Source organism: Diospyros lotus, chromosome 3 (genome assembly GCF_014633365.1).
Source record: "Diospyros lotus cultivar Yz01 chromosome 3, ASM1463336v1, whole genome shotgun sequence".
Classification (NCBI taxonomy): domain Eukaryota; kingdom Viridiplantae; phylum Streptophyta; class Magnoliopsida; order Ericales; family Ebenaceae; genus Diospyros; species Diospyros lotus.
This window is the reverse complement of record NC_068340.1, coordinates 32,966,255-32,993,956: the sequence shown is the minus strand read 5'-3', so window position 1 is coordinate 32,993,956 and position 27,702 is coordinate 32,966,255. Positions and strand designations below refer to the sequence as shown.

Below are 27,702 nucleotides of genomic sequence, written 5' to 3'. Positions count from 1 at the left end.
CATATGAATTTGAAAACTTTAACAAGTTACCATTTTATCCATTAATTAATGAGACTTGGATGATATCAACCCACGAATCCTAAATAATTATTGACATCAATCCTATTAAATTTTACATAATCAGTAATGTACATACATGGTATTTTGAAGGCTGATAATATCGGAATTTCCATGCAAAATTATCATATATACAAATTACGCGGTGCTGTCGATCAATGTTAGTGCATAATAATAAAATAGAGATTACCAATTTGATAATGTTCTCTTCTTTCATGTCAAATCGCATCATGCATTTAAAAATTCCAGTGCTTCTTAAAGTGTTTTAGTGCCTCAAAAGATGAAAATTATTCTCTTATAATAATAAATAAATAAATAATGATAAAATAGCCCATTCGCTCTGCCCCAGCTGCCCTACCCCTTTTTTACTATCCTTTATAAATGATTTTCAGTAGTTGTAAATGTAAAAAAATGTTATAGAATTCAATGTTAATTAATTGTAGAATAGACTCCATCTTCACTTCACCTATATATCAATCTTATCTTAATTATATAGGATGGTATATATAGTGAGTATAACAGGCTTACTTTATTTATATATAATGAATCTACCCCTCCTTAATTATTAGTATTTAGATGAAATATATGGTGAGGAGCAAATTTAGAATATTCCATCTATTTTTGGACTGTCTGTTGGAAATCCAAACCAAATTTGGATATAATATGATGGATGCTTGCCAATTGATCGGTTCCTATTAATGTCAACATTAATAATAAGTAGAGTACTAGGTGTAAAATTATGTATTTTTAATAGATGTTTAAATTTAAAATATATAATACAAGCAATATATTAATTGTCAAAAATCTTTAATGGTAAAACTTCTAACAATCAAGCACTTTATTCACAAATATAAGTCACATTCAAACTTAATCTCGGTCGGTTTGTTAGTAGAGCGAGTTTAATAATCAAACTCAAATTTATTTATTTATTTAACTGAAGACTTAGCTTGAGGGATTTAGAGGATTAATCTAGTTTTTTTGGCAACCTTTTCTCTTAATTAAAAGAAAAATACGTTTAAAAGTTCAAACTTGTAAATAGCTAGAGGTGGAATAACTTAATTATTGATTTGTTTAAAAATTATATATTAAAAAGGCACAAGTAACTAATTAATTTGGGACTATGCTACATGTATTGAGAGGATGACATGTTTGATGATCAAATCGGACTTCATCGCCTGAATGAAGCCCGAGGCTTCATCCAGAGGCGACAGTGACGAGGCAACGAGATGGTATAGCTTCGGTCGACGCGAGGCACTATGACAAGGCAATGGCAAAATACATTGATGATCGCGCGAGATGGTGCAGCGGGGTGACAAGAAGATGCATCGACAGTCGACGAAGTGGAGCTTGCTGGAGGCAGTCATGGCAAAAGAGAGAGGAGGCGAACAAGGGTAAGGGTGGTGAATCTAGAAATTTGGTGAGAGCATTTTTGTCATTTGATACCGATCATCCTTTCTATAACTTAATTATTTGTACAACAAGCATTTTCTATTAATTTATTCTAGTGTTGGGATGGCATTAGCCTCTTTTTTTTAAGTATGCTGTTTCTGTTTACTAATTTTTGGATGGCCTGAATTTCATGCTTTGCCTCTCTCTCTCTCTCCTCCATCCTTCATCTTCTTAAATCTTCAAGTTTTCCCTTCCTCCCAATCACGGAAGCAACGGGGTATAGGGGATAGAATGGCCAGATATCTCTCTTTTCTTCTGGCGGCCCTAGCTTGCGCCGCCGCAATCAATACACTCTCGCCGGTATTCGCCGCAGCGAGAGGTGAGGTTCGGCGGAGCCAAACAGAGGAAGAAGCAGCCAAGGCTTTGGCGGAGTACGTAGCCGATCTGTCGGCGAAGACTGTGAAAGAGAGAAAGAAGTTTACGGTTGCGGTGGCCGGAGGCACTCTCATACACACAATGAGGTAAACAACTCGATCGATTCGCCGGTTTATATCATAATTCTGTTCTGATTACGAATCCAATAAATTCGATCAAGAGCTTGTTTGAACGTCCTTAGTCTCGTAAATTGTTTTCAGGAAATGTCTGTTGTTTTACTGATTTTATATATTCTCCCTAAATATATGCATTACGACCAAGATATGAATATCATTGATGTTTTGCAAGTTTTTGTTTCTGGTTCTGGAAACAGCAAAATGAATAAAAATAAACATATAGAATTGTAAACCAAACGTTTGTGTTGAACGGAAGAGACGAGAAAGAACTTCATTGTATTGCCCATTTACAATGATGCATATATCTAAAGCAATTAACCAGGTGCCCATTAAACTGCAAATGCATGAACCTTATGATAGTAATACATTTTAAAAAGTGATGACGAACTGCATGCAATTAAAAGCTTAATGGTGCGTAGTAAGTAATAAATGATAATTAGATTTTTTTTTTTTAATTTCAGGAAATTGTTGGAGGAACCCTATTTACATTCGGTGGACTGGTCGGCATGGCACATGTTCTGGGTGGACGAGAGGGCCGTCCCCAACAGTAGCACAGATAGCAATTACAATCTTGCCAGAGTTGGTTTCCTCTCCAAGGTGTATATATATATCTATTGCCTTCGAATATCCTTTTTGTCTCTTTTCTCATGCGTGTAGCATGTGTTACTGTCATGAAAAAAAGAAGAAGAAAAAACTCTAATCAAACCAATATTGTCCTAATCAAATTAATTCCATTCTCCCGTAAATACACAAAAGCTTGAGATATATACACTTTGCAAGTAAATTTACATAAAAATATGATTTTTTATTTTCAATGGAGCAGGTACCGATTCCAGCCGGTAGCATCCATCCCGTCAACACAGAGCTGGCATACGACGCAGCGGCAGCCGATTACGAAGCTCTGATAAAGAAGCTGATGGAGGACTCCACCGTGGCTTCTTCACCGGCGGGGCTGCCCAAATTTGATCTGATTCTAATGGGCGCGGGCTTGGACTGCCACATCGCATCTCTCTTCCCCGGCAGTCCTCTTCTGCAAGAGAAACAGAAGTGGGTCGCCGGCGTCGAGAAGGCCATCATCGCCCCAAGGGTGACTTTCAGTCTTCCGCCGATCAACTCCGCCGCCAATCTGGCGTTCGTCATAACTGCGTCCGATTTGCCGGACTGGTCTCACGCAAACTTGTCGGCGTGCGTGAAGAAAGGAATCGAGGGTGGCCATGACTTGCCCATTCAGATGGTTTCGCCGGAAGGCGGTTTCCTCTGGTTCTTGGACAGTGCAACCTCTTTGGAGCTCTAGGCAGCGCGCAGCAGCAGCAGCAGCATCATTCACTCAAAAAATGCACCTTTTATCTACATCTTCCGTGATCTAAGATCTAAAAACTATTCTAATTTTACCTTAATTTCTCGTCCCCTTCGTTCTTCCGGCCCCCTGCTTTCGCGTGAATGTAAATACCGATTTGGTGATTTCACTATCCATGATAAAATGTAATGCTTGTACACAAGTTATTGGGAAACCGGCTGATTCATATTTGTCGCATATATCCAAGGGTTTGAATGTATGGTTACTTTTTTAGATTACGCATTATTACTCGTGTTTCTGTCGAATTCGTCCTAGATTTATCACAAAGAAAGTAAATCAAGTATGTATCTGGGTGATCAAGATTATTATTATTATTATTATTTTAAGTTAAGTTCATTGTCACTTATCAAAGATCACTAGAGAAAAGATGCAAATTTTTGTTTTCCCAAGAATCGATCCCAGTCTCCAACATGACTTTAGAACCTCCTCCTTTGCCACTTAACTATGTCCATGCGGGCTTGAATTGAGGTTTCTTTTTTTGTAAGACTTAGAAGTTGTTTGCCTTACCCTTTTTTTTATTTGAATTTTTAAACTAGTTAATGTATAACTTTAATTTAATAACATATTTAGATAAATATATTTTTAACTTATCAATTAATAATTATGTGTTTGATTTGTAAAACTTGATAAATTATCAGAATTTGACAAGAAAAACTAAAATATATATGATACTGAATAATATAAATAAAATTTATAAAAAATACTATTTTTATAAAAAAACATTATAAATTAATTCCTAATTGATAAAATACTTACAATTATAAGCTGATAAATTTTACATAATTATTAAAAAATATGTTAATACAATACTTTATGTTTAATTCATAAAAATATTGAATATATATATTGAGACATTATATAAAATTATTTATTTTTATATTTTATCAATACATTTAAAGCATTAATATTTAAATAAATTATTTCTAAAATGTTTATTTGTTTCGTCCATAAATTTAATATATATTACAAAATTATAAAATTAGATAAGACTATTTAATTGATAATTAAATAAAATTAATAATTACAAAATCCAAATTGGTGATTTGGAGGAAGGATGTGGCAAGAGACTGCGATAGCCAACTAAATAGGAGACCCATCAGGCGACGATTGATCTAGAGAGGAATCCTGGCGACTGGCGGCTACGGATCTGGATGCACAAGACGGCGATGGTGCGACCAAGGAAGAGACCCACAAGGCGACGATAATGGTGAATCTGGAGAAGAATGGGGTGGCTGGTGATGGCGCGACCCACCAACAAGAGGTGGCTTGCGATGACCCAACTGGGTGATGACAACGATGGTAATGGAGGAGGGGTGATGATGCTAGTCGGCTTGTGGCGATAGATATGGAAGCAGATGCGGCGATGGCACGATCCACCAACCTAACGGTTGCTTGCGGCGGCCCAGCTAGACGACGACAGTGGCAATGACAGTAGCGGTAGTGACAACGACAGTAACGGCAAAGCAAAGGGAAGATGGGAGAATATAGCAATGAAGGAGAAGAGGTAACGTTAATAGCAGGGACAAAGAGTGTAAATATTGAAAATGTTTGAAGGCAAAATAGTAAATTAATTAGTCAACACAATAAGTTAGTGATAGCATTTTTGGCAAAAGCTAAGGGCATAAACTTTTTTCAAATGCTATTATAGTAGCGTTTAAGCTATATAACTTTTAAATTATGAGGTTGTTTGGCTCATCGATTTTTTTTATAGCTTTTAAGCTATTTAACTTTCAAGTTAAAAGTTAGATAATATTTAAGTTGATAATGTGTTTGGATAAATATACTTTTAAGTTATCAATTAATATTTATATGTTTGGTTTGAAAGAGCGGATAAGCTATTAAAACTTGACAAAAATGCCAAAATAGACATAATGTTGAATGATGTAAAATTTTATTATTAAATATGAACAAATTATACATAATTATTAAAAATATCTTAATACAATATTACTATATATATTATATATGTTATATATAATAATATATATTATTTGTGTTATATATATATACATATATATATATACGCTGCACGCGGCGAGAAGAATAGTAGGGGAGCGAGAAGGAGGCGACGGCAATGGCGGATCTGGAGAAGGAAGATGATCGGGAAGCGATGGTCGAGATGGGCTACGGAGACGACGATAATGGAAGAGGGTCAGTCGACGACGCTAGGCGGCGAATCTGGAACCAGATGTTGCGATGGTGTGACCCACCAACACGATACTGCTTGCGGCGGCTTAGTTGGACGACGGCGACGAAGGTTATGGAGAAGGGGCAACGGCGACAACGGGGTAATGGCAAACCTTCTGGAAAAGATGGGAGAAAGAGCTTCGGGGAAGAGAGGAAGAAGATGCAACAGTAACAGAGGGTAAAATGATATTTTTCTCGGTCAACTCTCTAACTTTTTTTTTCCCAAAGCTGGGGGGGCACCAGCTTCTGGCCAACGTTGTTAAAACAGCTGATAAGCTATACAGCGTTAAAGCTGTTAATGCTTGCCAAATACTTCATCATAGAAAATTGTATAGTTTTAAAGCTGCTTATGCAACTTATACACGGTCAAATCGCTAAGCCAAATAGCCTCTAATTGGTGTTGTCAAACACTTAAAAAAAAAATGCTACATAGCTTATAAGCTAATGCAGCTTATAAATGGTCAAACCACTTAGCCAAACACCCTCTTATTTGATCTTATTTAGGGGTGAGCAGAAGTTCGGATAAATTGAACTAACCGAACCGAACCAAACCGACAAGTTCGGTTGGTTCGGTTCGATTTTTCTAAAAAAAAATATATATATGTTCGGTTATATTTTTTCCTAAAAATCGGTTAATTGGTTCAGTTGGTTATTTATACAAAAATAACCAAATGACCGAAGTTGCGCATGACCACCCCCCGCGCTCAAACCGAGAGTAACCCATACCCGCGAGGAGTTTGTGACCCAACCACCCCCCATTCCCCTGAGATAGCCACTCACCCATTTACCTGGAGTCTGCCGATAGATAGATAGATATATAGATATGAGAGAGAGAGACAGAGAGAGAGAGAGAAAGCCTCCAGCAGACTAGCACAAATCGATCTCACAAATCAATAGATTTTATTTCCGTTGATGCGTCGCCATCGATGAATCAATGATGGTCACCACCTCCGCCTTCGACGCCTTTGCTGACGGCAGCCGGCCGTGTCTGCCTTTCTCTTCGACATTCGGCCTTCCCCTTCGTCTCCTTCGTCAGACCCACACCAACGCCGTTCCATCATTTCCTTGTTTCTTCCTTTCCCTCCTTGTTCTTAGACGATCAATCCACACTGTAACACCCCGTTTTCCAGGGCATTAATGTATGCTAGGATTTTTTTTTTCTTTTTACCATAAACTGACAATAAATCCTCAACATAACTTTTATTTAATAACACTCCCAAACATAGTAAATGAATGATACAATTTAAACATAAGCAAATACAAGATCAGAATCTGCATGAAATCTTGAAAACATAACCTGGGTTCATCAACATCATTTATGTACCCAACACATTTATTTAAAATCTAAATAATACAGCCGAATGAAACATATGGTCTAACCCCACATAGGACCCACAAAATTTCTGTCACGATCAGGCCTCGATCACCTCCTTGCCCTTCCGACCGCTTGCCTCACCTGAAATGTGGAATATTCAAAGGACATAGTCTAATATTAAAAGATGAAATCTTCTAAGTGAGGGTTAGACAAGCATAAATGAATGAATGATGCATGGACATTTACAAGCAGATACCCTTAGTGTAACTTCCATGGCCTACTAGCCTGACACGGAACCCTAGGCAAAATCCTAAACCTCTGCAGGATAACCCTAACGTTGTTCCATCAATTGCCCTTTGAGAATTACGACTACACTCTTAGGGCGACATCCCAACCCCATGCACGAGTTTCAATATGATGATAATATCATGCCTTGTGAGTATCACAACTTTTAATGCAACAGTATATGGACCAATATGACGAAATTGATCATAACATATGTAATTATCATGCATAGAGAGGTAATCATATCGAATATGGATTATGGGGATAAAATCACTCATCTTTCACAATTATCGAGATACCTCGAAAAACGTGCAAACTGCCTCGATTTGCATGCTAACTTTGAAATTTGCACCAAATGTTTCACCTCAAGTCCAAAAACACCCTTGGCAAGATATTTATTCAAATAATCAATAAACACTATTTTTTCTTTATTTTCTTGCTTTTTTCTCTATTTTTCTTCAATTTTTCCTTACTAATATTTTAAAATAAATACCTACACCTATTTTTCTCCAAATATTTTTACATGGAAAATCATCAAATAATTTTCTAAACATTTTAAAAAAAAATTGCAAAAAAATAAAAGGCCACATGCGCCGGCACGTGGTAGGGCGTGTAAGACTGGCGCGTAGAGCCCACGCGCCGGTCATCTTCTCCTGCCACGACTTGCCCAAAAATCTAGAATTTTATACCACGACGAAGCTCAGCCCAAATCGATCCCAAAGGTACCTGAATCAACTCGAAATGAGGTCCGAAAGTCGGCCAATTTGAAGCTCGAAGATCTGGCCAGTGGACCGCCTAGGGTTCCAGTGAAGCTTCGATTCCCCTTCGTTTCTGCTCCGTTGCTCACCAAATGCTCCAAATATACTCTCCAACCTATAGGCAACAAAATCCCTCTATCCTTGCCTCTCAATTCGTCTAAAATAGCCCTCAATTTGAAGCTCCAAGTTCTTAAATTTTCGGCCACTAGGAGCTCTATTTATAGGCAATGTTGAAGCTCCAAATGGCCTTGGCCGCCTTGCCCATTGCCTTAAGCGTTCTCACCACCCCTAGATCGACCTAAAAGCATCGATATTCGCCTGCAAAAGTGAGATGCATGTCTCACCATTTTCGGCCAGCTTTCTTGGCCGATTTTCTCAAAATTTCGGCCACTTCAGTGGCCATTGTCGGCTTATCATCACCCTTTGGCCCTCCCTAACCATTGCCCATGCAACTCCAGAAGCTTTCGACGCCTCTTGTGGCCAGGTCGGTTTCCGATTGTTGCCATCTTTGAGTTTTTTGCATTTTGGCCCCTCAACTTTTAGCCTTTACCTTTTTGGCCCTTTTTACTTAGCCCCTGAACTTTTTAATATTGCATTTGAGACCCTCAAGTCCTAAAACATCCATTTGACCCCAAAGATTTCAAAAAAAATATCGTTTTGACCTCCTTCTGGAAATTTTAGAGAACTGCACTTAGGCCTAATATTCGTTTTGGCCCTAAACCTCTTCGTTTCTTCTTGAAACCACTGAAGGGTTGTTCTTTGTGAAAAACCGAAACCCCCTCAAGCTTCCGTTGACTTCTCGGAAGTCTCATTTAAAGATTCAGTTTTTGCAGCTTGAATGGCACCTGTATTTTTGCTGTACCAAAAATCGTTCCCGATTTGATTTCTTTTGGTCTTAAAAATCTTGACTCAATATGCTCGTTAAAGGTGTTCCTTTTTCCTTAGATATTTAAGCTTTCGGGTCTTCCTTTCGACTGATTCAATAAATTTTTTAGTCTTTTCAGATACCATGTTTCTCCGAATTTCTATTTTTTCCTTAAAATAATAACCCAAAGTTCTTGGGTATTACACACACCAACGAGGCAATAACCACCGACTGTCGAGCGACAAAGGTTACTCAGGTTAGTATCGCAATTAGGTTAGGGTTTTGTAAGATTTTTTAATTTTTTTACTTTCTGTTGGGTTAGTTTCTTGATGTATTTCTTCGTTTGCATTACAAGTTGTTCGTTTGTATTTCTTTTGTTTCCACAAACGGATTTGTATTCTCTTTTGTGTATTTCTTCATTGTAAATGGGTTTGCATTTTTCTGTTCTTCTTTACTGTAAATGGATTTGTATTCTTTCGTGTGTATTCCTTCGTTTACACAATCGTTATTCCTCTGTTGTTGTAAATCAATTTGTTTCTATATCAATTTCTATATTAATTTTTGGTTTTGCACAATCGATTTTCGATTATCGATTCAGTTAACTCAGTTTAGATTTCGATTAGTTCGGTTTCGTTTAGTTGACATTAGTCGATCGGTTCGATTCAATTAATATTTTTTGATCGGTTCGGTTCAGTTATAACCAAATGCACACCCCTAATCTTATTCCAAATTACTGTAAGTTTTTCATAAGATCTCTAATATTATCTTAGAAAATTTATAAATTTTTTCATAAATTTAAAAAAGAAATAATATTATTAAAAATAAAAAAAAAGAACGAAAAATCTCATTCTATCCTGGTAGATCTCTAAACAAAAAGTTGTTAAAAAAATAATCTCTATTTTAATAAAACAGAGTATGGTTTAGGATGAAAGGATTCGAACTTCTAAATAACGAAATCAAAAGCAGTGCCTTACCACTTGACCATTTCTACTTGACCTATTTTAATCTCTATTTTAAAAGGATTCGAACTTTGTTTGAAATTTTGAACACAGATTACCACAAAAGAAAAAGAAAAGGTGTGGTAATGATAGTCTTAATTAATGAAAAACACAAATCATTCGTTGCAATGATTATTACTACTTTTGTTAACTCATAGATCATTAATTGCTTGGTAACGGTAGGTGGTCGAGGGTGATTCCAATTTACTAGTTTAAATAAGGATTTATCAGTCATTTGACTGAGTCAACCCAGTCACCCGGCCGTGTTGTCATTCAGATCAGATCAGACGGACAGCAGGGATCCAGCCAAGCCAAGCCAACCCATCCGCGACTAAGAGGGTGAAAATGTATATTTTAAAAGGCGGTGGTGTTAAATGCCAATACAGAAGTGCAGTGGACTGCGGATGAAATTTTCCAAAACCACAACTGTCTGTCTCTTACTATTGTTATTAAAATCAAATTTAATATATGTGGAATTTATTATTTGAATCTTTTTATTTTTAATTTTGATAATCTTACAAAAATAAATTACAATAATCACTCTTTTTAAGCTTATCTTAATTACAAATATGACCTCTTATATTTCAAAAATAACAATGATGATGTTATTTGTTCGAAAATTAAAAATATATAAAAATAAGTCGGATGCAGTTGGAAGAGTTGATTGATGGGATTTGGATCCCAACAACAATTTGCACAGATGGGGGGTTTGAGAAATCAAAGATAATTAACGACAATGGATTTAGTGCAATTACCAAAATTACCCCTAGACCTACATCGATACGCACCAATTACCGAAGTTACGATGGATTGGACAGCAAGGTCATTTGGGACTCACGCGTATATTTATTTAGTTAAAAAGTAACAGTTTTAAAGTTACAGCATAAATAAATGCGGCGACGGTGAGTATAATTTACCTTTATAAAATTACACTACTCGCCTTCGTTATTTAAAGATTATATCATTTGAAATTATACAAATTTACATTATTTGGGACATCTTTAAGAATTTTATAGAATTGTTATAAATGTTTTTAACAAATATTTAACTCATGAAAGATCAATTTCATTCCCAAAATGTGAAATTAGAAGGCGGCTAAACGCTATGACTTAGTAAAATTAGGGCGTCAAGTCTCCTCTAATTTACCATCGATATATATATATATATATATATATACACACACGCACACGCACAAAATGCCGAAGCTGTAAACGACTCTGGGAGTTGGACACACTACGCTTGATGTCGATTTTCCTACGCGTCTAGTCTACACTATAAAAAACGCTGCAGATTTCGCAGCCAATCAACAAAACACATCTCTCTCTCTCTCTCTCTCTCTCTCTCTCGTCTGTCTTGTATCTATCCGCCGTTGCGCACTCTGGGGAGAGGAGGGCCACTTCTCTATCACACAAACAAACCAGACCCAATCCATCCTTTTTACTTCATTTCAATCTCCTCTTTGCTGCTCTGCTTAATTCTTGATCTGGGTTCTCAATAAGCCTCCCACTTCACTCTGTTTTTTGCTAGTATTTAGGTTTTATTTTTCACTGTTCGAAATTCCATCTATTAGGTACAAAACCCGTCTGGGTTTTGGCCTTTGACAGATTCGGATTACTGGGTCTTCTGATGCCACACCTGGTTAGTTTCCGTTCCCTGTTTTCTGCGATTGTTTGGTAGTACAATACTGTATTTTATTGTGCTGTGTTTAATTGCTGAATTAGTTTCCTTTCTTCATTTGTTGCTTGGATCTAACACTGCATTCATGTGGGTTTCTGCTGCTGTGATATGGGGATCTTATTGGCTGTATGTCAGATTGGGATTTTCTTTTGTTCCAATTCTAATTGCCCTTGTTTTCTTATCTTGTTAATCCAAGTAAATACTACGGGTTATCAATAACTTATATAATTCCAAATTGTTGGGGAAATAGTTAGTATATTCCTCGTGTAAATGGAGGATTTTTATCATCTTAGTTTCCTTTTTAAATTGGATTCTGGGGCATACAACTTTCTTCTAACTGCAGTCTTTGGGGATGGTTCTGGAAGGGGGTATTGCATTTTTATTCCTGGTCATTTTTATGTTCCTCTAAATTTTCTATCAATTGGGTCCAATTTAATCTCATAGATATGGAGATTTTCTTATAGATATGGCACTTATATATTCTAAAATCATCATATCATTCTTTGGGAGGCTCCACACATTCTCATGTCTTAGGGTGCTTTTTTTTTTTTTTTTTTTTGTGCAGAAGTCCTTTAGTTAAATTGTGAACTGTGCTTTGGCGGAAATATATGATTATGGGTAGAGGAAGGGGAAAGGGAAAAAAGTTTTCCGCTCCTAATCATGAAGATGCTGGAAGTGGTGAAGAAGAAAAAATTCCTGTGCAAAAGAAGAGGGGAAGGCCACAAAAACCACTGAAGGATGAGACTGATATGGAAGAATCTGGCAAAATAGAAGACGAAGACAGTGAAAGTACAAGAAATGGTGTATCAAGCAAAGAGGCGAAAGGTTCAATTGCAACAGAGAACGGAAGGAAGAGGAGGCGCAATTTGCAGGCAAAAGAAAAGTCAGATTCGATCAAAGAGGAAAATGGTGTTGGATCCAGATCGACCAGTGATGACGCAACGAAGTCCAATGGATTCCGTCATAATGGAAGCAGGCGAAAAAACAAACCTCGTCGGGCTGCTGAAGCAGGTGTTGAGTGCAACTAATATTATGGGTAGCATTTTCGTGTAATGGACAAATCATGGATGAGGAGAGAGGCCAAGTGAATCTCGAGTTTAATTTTATTATTTTTTTTATTGCTCTCTTCTTGACAATTCCTTGAATTCTTTCTTGATTTTTGTTGGAAGGTCTGGAAAATATCATGGCAATTGCAGTCTTCCATTATCTGAAGTATTTGATATTTCCAACAGCTTTTTGTATTATTTCTTTTTTTCCTTTTCTTACATTCCAAGCTTAAACAATTTCTTCAACTTCTCTCTTCTTTAAGTTTTTATTCTGTTATTTGCTAGATTCTGATATAGCTACCAGGTTTACAATCTTTAGCAGCATATTTGATGTCATGTACAATATAATTCTTCTGGTATCACCTCTTCGCATTCCCATCTATCCTTCGGTTATGACACCCTTGCATCACATTTGAGTTCAGGGGAGGCAGGAATATGAAGTGAACTGAATTCAGTATATTTTGTTTTTCTCGCCCATTTTACTTGTTCTATTGGTAGTTAATTGGCAGTTGGGCATTGTCTTGGAGCTTCAAGGTTTCTTGGTTATTCTTATTTTTCCTGTCTGGGATGGTGCTTTTTTCCCTGGTCTCCATGAACGGTAACCAATAAGCTGTGATAGATTACTACTTGTACACAATGCTTTGTGTAAGCAAATATTTAGGTTTGCGGGTGGTACTCTATTGTTTTCTTCTGATAACAGTGAAATTTGATTCAGCGGTTTATTTCTGGTGTTCAATAGCTCTGCTTCCCTGTTATCATCAGCAGCAGCACAGGCCTTAGTCCCTGCTAGGTGGGGTTGGCTCTATTACCCTTTAATATGTATGATAAGTTCAAGGCTGAACTTAACATTGGAAGTCATGAGCTGTGGTGGTGAAGCTTGAGGTGCTCGAACATTGTCAATCTTAGGACTCTTTATGTACATTCTCAAGGGAGGCATTGAGTGGGAAAGAGTATACAACAATTATTTGAAATATATGCACTCTTTGTTGGTTTGTTTAATTTTTCTTTTGCGGAATATACGGTGAAACTGGAATTAAACCCAGTTCATGTTGATAAATTGTGGTCTGGCTATTGTTTGGTAGTGTTGAATCATCCGAATTTAGTTCGGCCAATGCTACGAACTTTTGGTTTGTGGTCAGTCCACTCTGTGAAACCTGCAAGCCCTCTTAAGCTAATCCTGGCTTTGCTTGAGCCAGATTTTTGTGCTCAACTTTTCTGTTATTCAATGGACTTGAACAATTCAAACACGCAGCTATTAAGCAATTTTGGAACGTTGGTTATTCGTTGCTTCTCATTAGTTTACACTTGACATGACTAGGCAAGAACAGAAACAGCTGATTACCCTTTTGCCAGGACAAGTGCTTCCCTCAGGCTGAGGAACTTCATCGCTGGGAGGCCACAGAGTCATCTGGACAACTAATAACTAGTCAATGCTTCGGTTCATAAGAGAACGACGAAGCTTTGCCTTGGAGACGACTAGAAGATTTTCTGATAACTGTGATGCCATCCCTCAAGTCAACGGGAGGACTTCCAACGGGTGAGGTTCTTTCGCAGGTCTTGCCTTGTTTACATCTACATGTGAGACTTGTCCTGTTGGAGAGTTTTGACTAAATTAGTTTGACACCTGATATTCATGTTTCTTTATTTTATTTTATTTTATTTGCTTAGCTTTGATGATATTCATATTTGTTGGCTAGCAATTTTGGTTGATGATATTCATATTTAGTTGCCTCTGGCAACTGATAACGTCTCAAAGTTTCAAGTAAACCCGAGAGCCGTCTACACAGAGAGTCTGAGCCCGCGTGCTTGATGACGAATGATGAGCCTCTCCTCGTCTCTCAACCGCTCCACTCCAATCCGCGTTTCCAGTCACTCTCAGGTCGCAACAATGGCAATGGCTGGACATCGCCTCTTTGAAAATTCCAAAGCGCGGAATTGGGCGAAGTCTTTTTGAGCATAAATATGCGAATTAATCAAATGGGTAAGTTTTGAGAGGTAGACAAATTTATAGATGCGATTACCAAATGAAGGTAAAATGACCAAATAGCTTTTGCCCACTTTGCAAATTTATAAAGTGGGTCACTGTCCTACTCCTTCGTCTCCCCTCTCATGGTTGTTACCTCGCTGTTGTCTTCACCTCGCTGCCATCGACGAGGCGAGGTGGGGATGGCAATGAGGCAACAGCAAGGCGGTGGCCATGGGAGATGAGATGAGAGAGCAGGACAGTGGCCTATTTTACAAATTTACAAAATGAGTGGGGACAATTTTGTCATTTTGCCCCCATTCGATAATCGCTTCAATAAACTTGTTTGACATTATAGAACGATTCATAATCAAATAGGCCATGAATTGAATAAAAGGTAATTCATTTGAGTTCTTTGTGTATTGACAAAATATGCATATAGAGAGAGCCAAGAAAAATGATACGATGTCTTCCCCTTCTTTTCTTTTCTTTTCTAATCGATATCAGTACATCACCTACCTCTTCTCTCAAATCTTAATATAAGAGTTTCGTTGAAATAAAGCCTATATTTTTAACATTTTTTATAATTTCTTTTAAAAAAATACAAACCTATGATACAAGATAAAAAAATATTTCAAAAAATAAATTAATACTCGACCTCAAAGTCTCCTCCAACTTATTAATACCATCACTGCTCTCTGAGCTACGATTACAGTGGTTGTGTACAAATTTTCAATAAAATATTATTTAATATATTAATTTTTATTTTTTGAACTTTTGTAGAAAAATTCAAAACAACAGGCAAAACTGGTTGGCGTATCTGACACGCAAGTTTACTCTGAATCAACTGGAAAACCACTCAAATCTGCCGGAATACTCCCACTAAACTAGGCTCCGTTGCTCTTGCGAGTATTTTCAGCAGAACTTGTGACATAATACAAAACGATGAATCCATTTCAAATTATCATTAACACTTTTTATGGAAATACATGATCACGCTTCAATAGGCACAACATAACATTCACCACGAACCTCAAATGGTTCTTTATTTGATGCGCGGAAGAAATACACAACTATAAAATGACGTCTAATTTTGTTCCTACTGAAACAGCCTGAATACAAATATGGGGCTATGTAAATCAAGGAATTTATTTTCGGATTCCAGTGAATGTAAATAAATGGGTTCTCTAGGTTCCTCTTTTACCCCTCTCTGTGTTGCATATTCCAATGCCATTTCATAGTCCACCTGCAAATTAAAAAACCCAAGGAAATGTCAAAAACATCCAAATTGTCACTTCACCTTGATATCATACCAACGGGAAGTTATATAGTATGTCATGTCTCCAGTACAATATAAAAAGGGCAATGTAAAATACGAATTGAATATTGTATAACATGTAGAATGTATTGTGCACACAAAAATTACATCACACCCTTTACATTTTAAAATACACATTTTGCGTGTACAATACACCTGTTGTATTATAAAAATTACATCACACCCTTTACCAAAATTGTATATGTTACTGGTACCTGTAGATACCATAAAAGCTCCCAGTACCAAGTTAAAGAAGGTCATGCAGCACAAATGAAGATACAAACAAATGTTAAACACAGTTTTCTAGCAATGATGGAGTGAAGCCACGAGCTTGGTTTCCCAAACAGACATTGGTCAAGCTTGGCTTAGTTTCTTAAAACTAAGCAGTTTTGGGGGCTGCAAATATGTTATTTGGGCCATTCTCAGTATATGGTTCACTAACTGTAGCATCCATTCATGCTTGCCCAAGTCTTGTCTTTCCTTGTAGATTTAACGGAAAACTACTCTTTTCTGGTGCAGTTGCTAAGACCTTTACACTTACAGTTTTAATGCCATACTCAAGCATCCAGGAGGACCAGGCCTCATCCAGACGTTATCCCGTCCATACAAGCTAATTTCAAACATTTAATCGGAGGGGACAACAAACTTTAAGCAAAGATCTCACAACTGGAGAGTTTACCTGTTCAACATGTTGAGCAAGCTTTTCTGTTAGAGTCTCTTTTGTTATCACACGAGCTGACACTTTCTTCAGTAATTCAGTATCAGCATCTTCATCCTCATAGCGTTTTCTCTTTGATGAATGTGAGAGTGCCATTTCTTTTAGGACATCATAGATAGCACCAGTAGCATCCGGAATGTACCTGCCAATACAATGAGAATAATTTTAGTTTTGACATACAAGAATCACTTTTAATTCATAATACAACAGAGTTACTGGATTTACTTGCTTAAATTTCGTTTTCTCTCCTGCTGCTCACGAGCCTGGATTTTCCTCACTATTTTGGATTTTAGCTGGATACAGCACTGTTGAATAGAAGTCTGCAGTAATATGCTGTTAGGGTGCCAACTATTTTTTGTTACTAAAAAAGGGCCAAACGTTAATTGATAAATACCCACCTTGACAGCAGATGCTATCTCACTTATGTCATCTCCAATATATTCCTTTCCAGTCCCTTTGAAGGGAATTTTTGTACTCACAATGCTCACAAAGACACCAATCTTATCTTGTGTCTGGTTGATTTTATAACTGTTCCAGCTGAAAGAAGATATTTCAATTAGGTTTTTGGTTGTTCAAAACTGCTTTCCCTTTTCAAATTTCTGAAACTGCAAAAAAACACTACCTCTACAACACCCCCCCCACTGCCAACAAATACAAAAAAAATATATAAATACCACAAATACATGTCTGTGTGCAAGCGCACACATATGTTTGTATGTGTATAGTGGGATAAAGGCTTGATATGTTGTTGTATATATCTTACTTGATTCTCTTGAGGGCAGTCCTGGTGACAACATCACCGCCTTGCTCGAATAGTAGGGGAATACGATTTGCAAATCGGAAAATATTCAGACCCTAAATTTAAGCAGAGCATGATGGATTAGGTCCAATTTTCCAGTCAGAAAAAATAACTGAAGAAATTTGAGAATCAACATCAGCAAGCAGCTCTTACTGTATTGCTCAATAGTCAAGCAATACAGTAAGCTTCAAAGACTAGTAACCATTGACAAAGTCTCCTAGCCCACATATCAATCAAAATACACAATTAAATTGCCACTGTATTTAAACAATGATTGGAACCGTAAGTGAACAGGTTGGCACAAAGAGAATCTTAGGCTGTAGGAAAATTCCAGAAAATGGGAAAGACATAACACCTTTTTTTTTATAAACAGAAAGAAATAATACTAAGGAAAAAGAATTTGTTAACTTCCCAACAAGTCACTATTTGAATAAAGAAAAAGATAAAATGCTTCAGGCACAGCAGGTATGGATCATGAAAATTAATGTGTTGGCCTTATGAAGGTCTTAAACTTGAATATCAAGTGCTTTACATGACGATCCAAGTAACTTCCTAGTAGAGTGACATTGGCAGTACAGTTGAAGGCATTCATGCTAACATTCAAAATCCAAGAGAGGGTGAACCCTATAGAAAAGAACAAACCTGGCAGTAAAGAAAACCCAAAAAAGCCAGCCCAAAAAAAGCCATGCAGTGAAAAGCAAGGACTTTACAGAACACACAGAATCATTATTGACATGTAAGATCGCAACAGTCAAGAAAAGAAGAATTGCAAAAAACAGAAGGGTTTACTCTGCATTTCTGCAGTAGGTTAAAGGATACATAGCCAGACACATATAAGTGCTTACCTGCTTAACATCTTTTCCACCCACACTGACCCCAGCTTCCACAACGAATGGGTGCCCTTCAAAAACTTGAGCACTGCATATCAACAATAGGGCAATCAGAATAAAATTGTTAATTTGTACAAAATGAATCCAACTATAAACTATCCTAACTATCAACTAAATTTAAAGTAAGAAAATGGCAGATCCAGACTTTTGTATCTGATACAACCTTCCTGAATAAGTTGCAACCATGTCTGGGTGCAGCTCCTTTATAATTCCAAGACGAAGATTGTATTCCCCTGCAGGACTAAGACACTGCCAAAAGGTTCATTATTTGATATGCGCATTAAACAAAAGTTTTTGTCTTTTGGAATATAATATCTAAAAATTCAAGGAAAAAACAAAAATTTCCGATGGTTTAATTTTGAGAAGAATCTTAACAGATTGAAGGAAATGAACACATGAAGCAGCTTACATCACCACTAGGGTCATCAAACTTCGCCTGACGAAACAACTGATGAATGCGAACAATTTGCTGAGAAGTTAGCGACTTGACAGGCATTTTGGGGCTAAATTCTGAGCCCATTTCCCCTAAAACATGACAAAAACGTTTAGAAGGATTTAATGAATTCATCTTGCAGTGCTACAAACAACCCCCCACCCCCCACCCCCCAAGTGTGCGTGTGGATGCAATATCCAGTCAACAGAAATGCACGTGTACTAGTATAGTTCAAGGACTGTAAAATTCATAAGACTTCACAAATTTCACCTGAAATTTTTCATTGACACAAATAATGTAAATTTAACCAGCATCCATCCAAAGTAACCAACCCCATGTTCAGGGGTTGAAATTCAAATCTCTATAATCTCTGGGTGTGAAAGTTATGCACCCTTAGAGTTGAGCTGGGTCAACTCAATGTGAGTTTAGCAAGCAGTTCAACATGAAATTAACCATCCAACCCATCAAGGAGCCAACTCAATGTTTAGTGGTTAAAATTCAAATCCACAATGGTATAAGGGTTAGGCACCAATACCATTATGGGGCTTGAAATTGAAATTGGAAATCCTGTTGTACATGAAATATTTAGTTTATTACTCCTTGAAGATGATCATTTCTTGTTTACAATGGAAACTGAACTGCTATCCTTTGTAAAGCATCAAGTGTTGTATCAGATGTAATCCCACAACTATCTTTCATTTAATAAAGTGGTAACTCAACATAATGGATAAGTCCATAATACTTCCTTCCTCCATGCATCCCCAATTTACAGTGATAATCAGTTGCAATAATTACCAATTAAACGTTCAGCATAAGATTTCCCAATGTTCACAAATTCGTGCTGAAGAAACTGCAAAAGATTCTGTTTTGATGTTTCTGCAATAAGGCGTTTAATGAGAAGCAAATCAACAGCTGATGGATGGTACTTTGTCTCAGGAGGAACTGGAGGCATTATGTCTGTTCGTCTTGCAAATCTTATGGTGACATTCTTACTTCACAAAGGGGAAAAAATATGTTAAAAATGAAGAAGAAAAATAAGAATGAATAGCTATACTCAGTTTATGCATGAGTAAAATATTGCATGACAAGGGGAGGGGAGGGAGGGAGGAAGGGAGAGAGAGCATACTCTAATGCATCTGATACAAATTTAAAAGTAAATTGGGCATATGGTGTGATAACAGCCATTTGACGCATGTAATGCAATATTTTAGGCTGCAAATACAAACAAAGGAGTTAAAAACTGGGCAAGGCATCAAAAGTTGTCAAATGACACCTCTATATTAAACACTATTAAATAAGACATAAAAAACGATCTTGCACCTTAAGGGTTTTCTGTTTTTCTTTTTCTTTTTAATACATAGAGCTAAATCTCAAGCAGAATGAAATGAAAACCAAATTAAGTACTTGCTTACACGGTAAGTTGTCCAATTCCCCTCAATAACAATTTGGATTTCAGCTCCTTGCCATTTGTCCTTGTTGTCCCGTTTTTCATGTAAGTGAATGTGAGGAACGTTCCTAATAATTGAAAGAAACGCCATTTATAAACTCCAAAGGAAGAGACCAAAAGTTCAATAATGTTAAACCAGAGAGTAGACAATGTAATAATGGTCGTAAGTTTAAATTCTGCTTCTATTGCAGAACTTGTAAAGCATACCTATGAATGTCTATATCCAGCCTGCAGAATGATATATAATTTTGGCCCCTCATTGATGAGGATATCTCTATAGGAAGCCCTGTGCTCATCTTGGACCAAATTAATGCCTACACAGATCCAAGGAGATCAATTATTAACTATAATATGTCCTAAGCATAAGAACTTGATCATACAAATAAAGCCAGACACTGAAGCTTTCTCCATGAAACATCAGAAACTAAAAAGCTACATTTGCACAAAATTCTCATAAGAGTTCCCATTTCACTCAAAAATAGACAGATCAGCTAAATGTCTAAAAACGTTACCATCTTTGCACCAAGTCCAAACTTTCCCCGTGTCTGCTTCAAGCCATATTTTGTCCCAGACAAAACTACATAAATGTGTATTCACAGTAAGCTAACATTATAAAGATACTATGAAGTTAAAACATCTTAGTCATAGGAATCCTCAATATAATGTAAAATTTTTCATATCTGCCATCAAACGTCCATTCCAAGTCCATGAACCCCCAAAAAACAAAAAACTAATGGATAGAACAGAAAACTCTCTTGTAAGCCATGCCAGACCTCGCCCAAACATATTGGGAATATCATCATGTGGCATCCCTCTTCCATTATCCTGCATTTTACAACAAACAGAGTCAACCTACAGAGAAGAGTTCAGGCTAGTGAAAGTGCAAATAAACAACACACACACACATTCACTCAAAGACACTTGCAAGAAAACAAGTCAATTATCATGTATTTTGGGAAAAAGAACAAGTTAATAGAGGGTTGAAACTTCAAATGGAAATAAATCACACCTTACAAGTGACCCTGTAAAATGAGGCCTCACCTCGACCCCTAATAGCCTTTGGTGCTGCTGGCTCTTTCACTTTTTTCCCAAGAGCTGCATTCTTGGCCTGAACTTCTTGCAAACGAGCTTCCTTCAAAAGTCGTTTCTAGAACAAGACAGAATTACAAAATCATGGAACTGTAAGAACAGTAAGGGACCATAACTTGGTACTTAGATTCCTTGCATCACATCCCTGTTTCAAGCCCAAACATGTCAATTCACAAGCCACCTGGTGGCCTATACATAATGCAAAGGAATTAGGCAACAGGTCTGTTTATTGGTTGCTCACTCATTTGGTTATTTTTGTATGCATTTGGTTTTGTTCTGTATGCCACCATGGCTAACCTGTTGAGACAGCTAAAAAATATGAATACGTGAACAGGACACTTTGATATTCAGAATATGAACCAACCTTGATCAAAATTGTATGGGGAAGAACTATCTCTGAAAGGATTGACTAGCACACAAATTTGGCCTCACTAATCTAGCAAAGGTCAATTACAACTACAATAGGACTGCATCAAGGTTCTGCACTAAGTCCATATTTATTTGCCTTAGTAATGGATGAACTCACTAAAGATATTCAGACAGATGTGCCATGGTGTATGCTATTTGCAGACGACATAGTGTTGGTGGATGAAACAAAAGAAGGAGTGAACACTAAGCTTGAGTTATGGAGAAACAATTTAGAATCTAAGGGATTTAAATTAAGTAGAAAGAAAACAGAATATATGGAATGCAAATTTAGTAAAAATGTAAGAGTGGATGATGTTATAATAAAATTAGAAGACCAAATCTTACAAAGAAAAGACCATTATCGATATTTGGGATCAGTGATTCAAAAAGATGGAGAAATCCACGAGGATGTCGCACATAGAATTAAGGCAGGTTGGCTAAAATGGAGAAATGCATCGGGGGTGTTATGTGATGGTAAAATCCCATTAAAATTGAAAGAAAAATTTTATAGGACAGCTATAAGACCAGTCTTGCTGTATGGCTCAGAATGTTGGGCAGTCAAATACCAGCATGAGCAAAAGACGAGTGTAGCGGAGATGAGGATGTTAAGATGGATGTGCGGACATACAAGAAAGGATAAAATTAGAAATGAAGTTATTCGTAATAAGGTAGGAGTAGTGCCAATCGAGGAGAAAATGAGAGAGACTAGACTAAGATGGTTTAGTCATGTGAGAAGGAGACTAAGAGATGCTCCTGTGAGGAGAGTTGATGAAATGGAACAATTAGTCACAAAAAGAGGTAGAGGTAGACCCAAGAAGACTTTGGGAGAGACATTAAAATTTGATATGAAATATATGGATCTATATGAGGATATGACAAAAGACAGAAATACATGGAAGTCTAGAATTCATGTAGCCGACCCCACATAGTGGGATAAAGGCCGGATATGTTGTTGTTGTTGTTGTAATCTAGCAAAGGTCAAATATACACCTCTTACCCCATGTCAAAAACTATGATACCAAATCACAATGGAACAAACTCAACACTGAACTAAGACATGCCTCTATATATTTTTTTTCATGTTTATTTTTTTTCTGACAACTGAAGACCTGCTTGAAAGTACACAGGCAAAATAATGTGAGAACCAAGCAAGCCAGTTACCCAAAAATTAAACGAATTGCACTGTAGCAAACTTTGATTTAGCTTGACATGATTATGATAGAATTTAGGATTTTGCATAAAAAGCATACATACCTCACGAGCCTTGGTTGTCTCAAAATCATCATATAACTCCTCATCAACACGTTCATAATCAACAAGACCAATCATGGCATTAAACTTGCTTCTGCCAATCTCTTCACTGCAGTCACATAGTAAGAATATGAAACGATATGCCTTGAGTAATGAATAAGCCCAAGCTAGTTCAGTAGATTTCACATTTTTGCATATGCATAAATCTAAGCACTTACATAGTTACTTCCACTGCTGGAAGCTCAGAGATTGATTCAGCAGAATCAAGAGCATTTTCAACAAGTTCTCTCACAGTTGTGTAAAGACATTTTCCTGGCTGAAATCAACAAAGACAGAAAGTAGAGGAATCAACAAACAAAAAGAACGTGTAAAATCAGTTCCATCCTTAGATTCCATTTGCAGAATATCCTGGATTGGACGTGGCCGGCTTAATAAACATAAGACCAATTTAAACAAACAAAACTCTCCAAGTGGTCAAGTTTCCTTAAACCATTCACCACATAAATTAACTCCAATAACATATAACCTAAGCAATTAATCTCATAAAATGTTCCTAATCCCAATTGACGTCCAAACCTTTTTTCCAACTGATCAACTTGCTTGCCACAAAAAAAAAAAAAAAAAAAAAAAGACAAAAAGCATGAAAAACAGTACCGTTCAAACCAAAATTCATAAGCCAAGGAACTACAAAAGGAACATCAGATGCTCACATTATCAAACCCGGCAATGTTCTTGTTCTCAGCAAAGAACTCGGCTGGGGATTCTGCAAAGCAACCAACCAATCAGCTCATACACCAAAATATACATCAGCATGCGTACACACACACACATATATATATATAGAGAGAGAGAGAGAGAGAGCGTGAGACTGACTCTGTTTGAGAATGCTACTATCTTGGGTTTTCCGAGGGGTCTTCGATTTGGACTTCTTGGCTTCGCTCGTAGTTTGGCCGGTGCCCATTCGAGATTCTTTCTTCAGTAGAGGAGGCGAAGAAGCTTGGTTGAATTTCTCCAAACTCCTCCGACTCGAAGTCGAAAACTCGCAATTTAGGGCTTGTAAATGTTATAGCTGGGTTTCAGTTCAGGTCCGCAGTGATGTCACCGGCACGGCAGTTGCCGGTGGGCCCAGTCATCTACGGTGGTGACTTTTATCTTAAGACAAAATCTTGACCATCAAAACTTGTGATGCCGCATCCGACGGCTTGTGCTGAAAGTGGCGCAACCGTTGTGGGCCTTTGCGACGCACTGGAGCATGACCATCCTTTAAGAAAATGTCCATGAATTTTCCCGCCAACGAATTGGGTACGGTCTTGGGCAATTGACTGGGCCCGACCCAGGCCCGCCAACTAATCCATGATTTTGTTCATTATTGGGCTTATATATTTGTTTTCAAAAATTCTAAATATCGTACAAGTTATTAACATGGATATAATTTTTTTATGAGTACAAAGCATAATCAAACACAGGAATCATTTTTATAGAATACAACTAATAAAATTCCAAATAAAAAATCATAAATAATTTATTATAATACAATTAATTAATAATAAGTTAAAAAATATTTTATGTATAGTAGAATTTAAACATAAAACTTAAGATTTTTAACACCAAATTAAGACATATTTAATTCGAAATTTAGATTTGTTGGATGGTAGGAAGAGGGTTGTGCGAATACTGTCTTAAAGGTCTCTCAATTGTACTGCCTTATATATTTTTAATTACTTTTGATCGTAGAATTTGGATTAAGTATAATGTACACGATCATTTGGAGACTATGTATTTTATTTAGCCTTCGGGTCATCTTTAATCCATGACCTTGAGACTGAATTACAAAGTCACGCTCTCCTTTGTAAGTCAGGCATTGTCCTTATTTTTTTCTCCGCCAATACATGTTTTTCAACCTATTAATTCTTTATGATTTATATTAATTTATTTTAGGCTCAATGCATTTTTTTGTTCTTGGACTAATAAAAAAAAATGATTTTAAAGACCTATACAAAAAAATACTCACTATTCATCCATATATCAAATTAATTTATACACTTTTTCGTTCATAACTTAACAGTTATTAAAAGAAGCATTAAATTTGTCTCGTCAACATTGTCACGTCACATCTATTATTCTTGTCAATATTACTACATCACATATACACACATCATATATATATATATATACACACACACACCCAACCATGGCTGCAGCCACAACTGGGCTCCTCGATTGTGGCCATGGGGAGGCTAGGTCTGGGAACCCAGCGGTCAGGCAACTGGGGGTCAGTAAACCCAAGGTTTCTTGTTGGGGACCTATGGTCGCCAACTGTTAGGGGTTAAGAAACCCTCGGACCTTGGTCCCCGACCATTGGAGGTTTGGGAGCCTAAGTTTTCCGATTGTTAGATATGGGGAAGAGAGAGAAAGAGAGGCATCCGTGTGTTTGTGTATGGGTTTGGTCGAACTTACCAGTTTGGTTGAATACTCGATTTGGTGGAGACGAAGCTTGGTTGGCAGTCGCCCAGATCTAGCAGAGATGAAGCTTGGTTGGTGGTGACAGTTGCCAACGTCGCAACAAAGAAAGAGAAGAGGAGGATGATGAGGAGATTCAACAGTCAGCGATGGTGGTCGCAATGCAGGTGAGGCTGAAGCGATGCTGATTGATAGCGACGAAGGCGATCGACGATGATCGGGGCTGGAAAAGATAAAAGAGGACGGCGACTATTGCGTCCGAGGCGACCAACGATGACTAAATCAACGAAGGGTGTAGAAGCAAAAACGGTCTAAAACGAGGAAAAATGGATAAGAAGGAAGAATATGAGAAAAGGGAAACTTGGGCTCCCCATGGTCGCCGACAACCATGGTTGAGTGTGTGTATACATATGTATGTTTGTAGATATATGGTTGGCTGTATGTGTGTCTATATATATATATGTGTATGTAATGATGTGATAATGTTGATAAGGATAATAAGAGTGACGTAATATGATGTGGTCATGCTAATGAGGCAAATTTAATATCTCTTTTAATGACTGTTAAATTAGAGACGAAAAGTATATAAATTAATTTTGTTTAAGAATAAATAGTGAACACTTTATTTTAATTTAGTTCAACAACAAAAACGAAAAAATGCATTAAGCCTTTATTTTACTTTATTCTATCATTTTTGGGTTTTGTGCTACATCCAAACCTAAGCCGTCGACCGTAAAGTTGGCATCCAGCATATATAAATATATATATATATTTTAAAATATTATTTTGACAGCTAAATTTAACTTAATATTTTGTATTTTATTAATTCAAAATATTAGTAGGGTTGAAATGATAATTCGGTATAATTATTAGTGAATGATTTGAAATTGAAAAGCATAAACTGTCCTAATCAAACTTGATTGACGACGTAGATTGCAGCGAAATGCAATCTGATTTTTTTCTCATTCATTTTTAGTAATTTTCTTTTTTTTTTGTTAATAATAAGGACATTCATGTGGGAGCTAGATGCACATTTTCCGACGCCCATGGCTTATGCCTATCCAAGTACGAGTATCTATCTCCGAGAGCATCTCCATTACACTAAATTTGACACTAATTTGGTGTTAAATTTGTGTTTACTCTGATGTGTTTAACATTAAATTAGTACAAAAAAACATCTTTAAAAAATATTTAATTAATATATTTAAGTTAAAATAACATTATTAAAAATAATTAACCACATTTTATAAAAAAATTAATAATTACTCTCGTAATTTTTTTGCAAAATATGTTATTTTAATTAATATTTCAATTAATTTTTTAATTAATTATTTTCGTCTAACTTTTATTAAATTAATTATTTTTCCAACTAATTATTTATCAGTCTCATTTTTTAATTAATATTTTAAATCAAATTGATTATTTTTTTCATAAATATTTTGTTCACTTAATATTTTAATTAATTTTCTCACCTTTTTTTATTCACATATTTTTTTCTCATTTATTATTTTAAAACTAACTTTGCTGCATAACACTACCTAACTTTTATTTAATGTATAACAACCTAACTTTCATTCAATTTTTTATTTTTCTATTGTAAAAGATAATACACTATCATCTATTTCATCGTCAACATTCCGCAAAAGTGAAAAGAATCCATTTCACATTTATCTTTCAAATGAGTTTCAAAGTCGTCATGAAAGTGAAAATAATCCATTTAACACTATCTAATTTTTATCCAATGAAACTGTTATTATTTTTTATTATATTTTTAAGTTTTTGCATTAAAAATATTTTATTTCTATCAAGTAATTATTGAAATACAAATTTTTCATATACATGAACAAATTTAGTTCGTTTTATATTAACATGGTATTTATAATATATATTAAATATTTTAAAATATATTAAAATATATTTAATATTATACTCATTTTATAAATCTTAATAAAATATTTTAATCGGTATATATTTTTTATAATAATTTAATTTTATATTTTTAAATTTTAATAAAAAATATAAATATAATAAAAATAATAAATGATATCAAGGAAATAATTTATTTTAAAGTTACAGCGAGAGGGACAAAATTTAAAATAAAACCAAAGAGCAAAATTGGTGTTGGTGTATTCAATTGAGTGTCTTTTGACATCAAATTGATGTTGAGCGCCAATTTAGTGTTCCGTTAAAGATGCTATGATACTTGTCCTCATTTGATTCAAATTAAATAATTGTATTTATTTATTTATTATTTTAAATTTCAATCAAACCTTTTAGGTCATAGCTGTTAAAAAAAAAGTTAATATTTTTACTTTTATCAAAATTGTTATGTTGTTCGTATTAGATAATATAACGTTTATTCAATATAAATAAAATTATGAAAGGCGTTGACTCCATCCCCCTCCAGACACTCTCATCATGTCCACATCGAATAAACATAT

The 27,702-nt window shown here is 36.1% G+C and overlaps 3 protein-coding genes and 1 long non-coding RNA gene across 4 annotated transcripts; 3 read left to right on the top strand and 1 right to left on the bottom strand.

Annotated features, from left to right (window-relative positions):
- Positions 1-1,609: 1,609 nt before the first annotated feature.
- Positions 1,610-3,533, top strand: LOC127797857 (probable 6-phosphogluconolactonase 4, chloroplastic). Its single transcript, XM_052331018.1, has 3 exons — positions 1,610-1,967; positions 2,459-2,594; positions 2,821-3,533. Exons 1-3 carry the CDS (start codon positions 1,738-1,740, stop codon positions 3,289-3,291), a joined length of 837 nt encoding a protein of 278 aa, XP_052186978.1. The 5' UTR covers positions 1,610-1,737; the 3' UTR covers positions 3,292-3,533.
- A 7,543-nt stretch (positions 3,534-11,076) lies between these two features.
- On the top strand, positions 11,077-12,731 carry LOC127798533 (uncharacterized). Its single transcript, XM_052332157.1, has 2 exons — positions 11,077-11,400; positions 12,005-12,731. The coding sequence occupies exon 2, from the start codon at positions 12,048-12,050 to the stop codon at positions 12,465-12,467; it is 420 nt and encodes a 139-aa protein (XP_052188117.1). The 5' UTR covers positions 11,077-11,400; positions 12,005-12,047; the 3' UTR covers positions 12,468-12,731.
- A 2,737-nt stretch (positions 12,732-15,468) lies between these two features.
- LOC127798342 (DNA topoisomerase 6 subunit B) lies at positions 15,469-23,870 on the bottom strand. Its single transcript, XM_052331851.1, has 19 exons — positions 23,675-23,870; positions 23,512-23,564; positions 23,020-23,117; positions 22,805-22,910; positions 21,063-21,200; positions 20,827-20,878; positions 20,566-20,630; positions 20,261-20,367; positions 20,019-20,121; positions 19,733-19,818; positions 19,402-19,598; positions 18,583-18,698; positions 18,337-18,422; positions 18,129-18,201; positions 17,248-17,339; positions 16,883-17,021; positions 16,710-16,804; positions 16,446-16,626; positions 15,469-15,694 (listed from the first exon to the last, which is right to left on the bottom strand). Exons 1-19 carry the CDS (start codon positions 23,760-23,762, stop codon positions 15,548-15,550), a joined length of 2,022 nt encoding a protein of 673 aa, XP_052187811.1. The 5' UTR covers positions 23,763-23,870; the 3' UTR covers positions 15,469-15,547.
- Positions 21,451-22,698, top strand: LOC127798343 (uncharacterized). The gene is made up of 2 exons (XR_008022374.1): positions 21,451-21,587; positions 22,528-22,698. It is a non-coding gene; the product is annotated as an uncharacterized LOC127798343 (long non-coding RNA).
- Positions 23,871-27,702: the final 3,832 nt, after the last annotated feature.

Coding starts and splice junctions, on each gene's coding strand:
- LOC127798533 (XM_052332157.1), top strand. CDS start 12,048: ATGATTATGGGTAGAGGAAGGGGAAAGGGAAAAAAGTTTTCCGCTCCT.
- LOC127797857 (XM_052331018.1), top strand. CDS start 1,738: ATGGCCAGATATCTCTCTTTTCTTCTGGCGGCCCTAGCTTGCGCCGCC. Junction 1,968..2,458: donor ACTCTCATACACACAATGAG/GTAAACAACTCG, acceptor TTTTAATTTCAG/GAAATTGTTGGAGGAACCCT. Junction 2,595..2,820: donor GAGTTGGTTTCCTCTCCAAG/GTGTATATATAT, acceptor TCAATGGAGCAG/GTACCGATTCCAGCCGGTAG.
- LOC127798342 (XM_052331851.1), bottom strand. CDS start 23,762: ATGGGCACCGGCCAAACTACGAGCGAAGCCAAGAAGTCCAAATCGAAG. Junction 22,911..23,019: donor CCAGCAGTGGAAGTAACTAT/GTAAGTGCTTAG, acceptor ATGTGACTGCAG/TGAAGAGATTGGCAGAAGCA. Junction 20,368..20,565: donor TTGGACTTGGTGCAAAGATG/GTAACGTTTTTA, acceptor GGATCTGTGTAG/GCATTAATTTGGTCCAAGAT.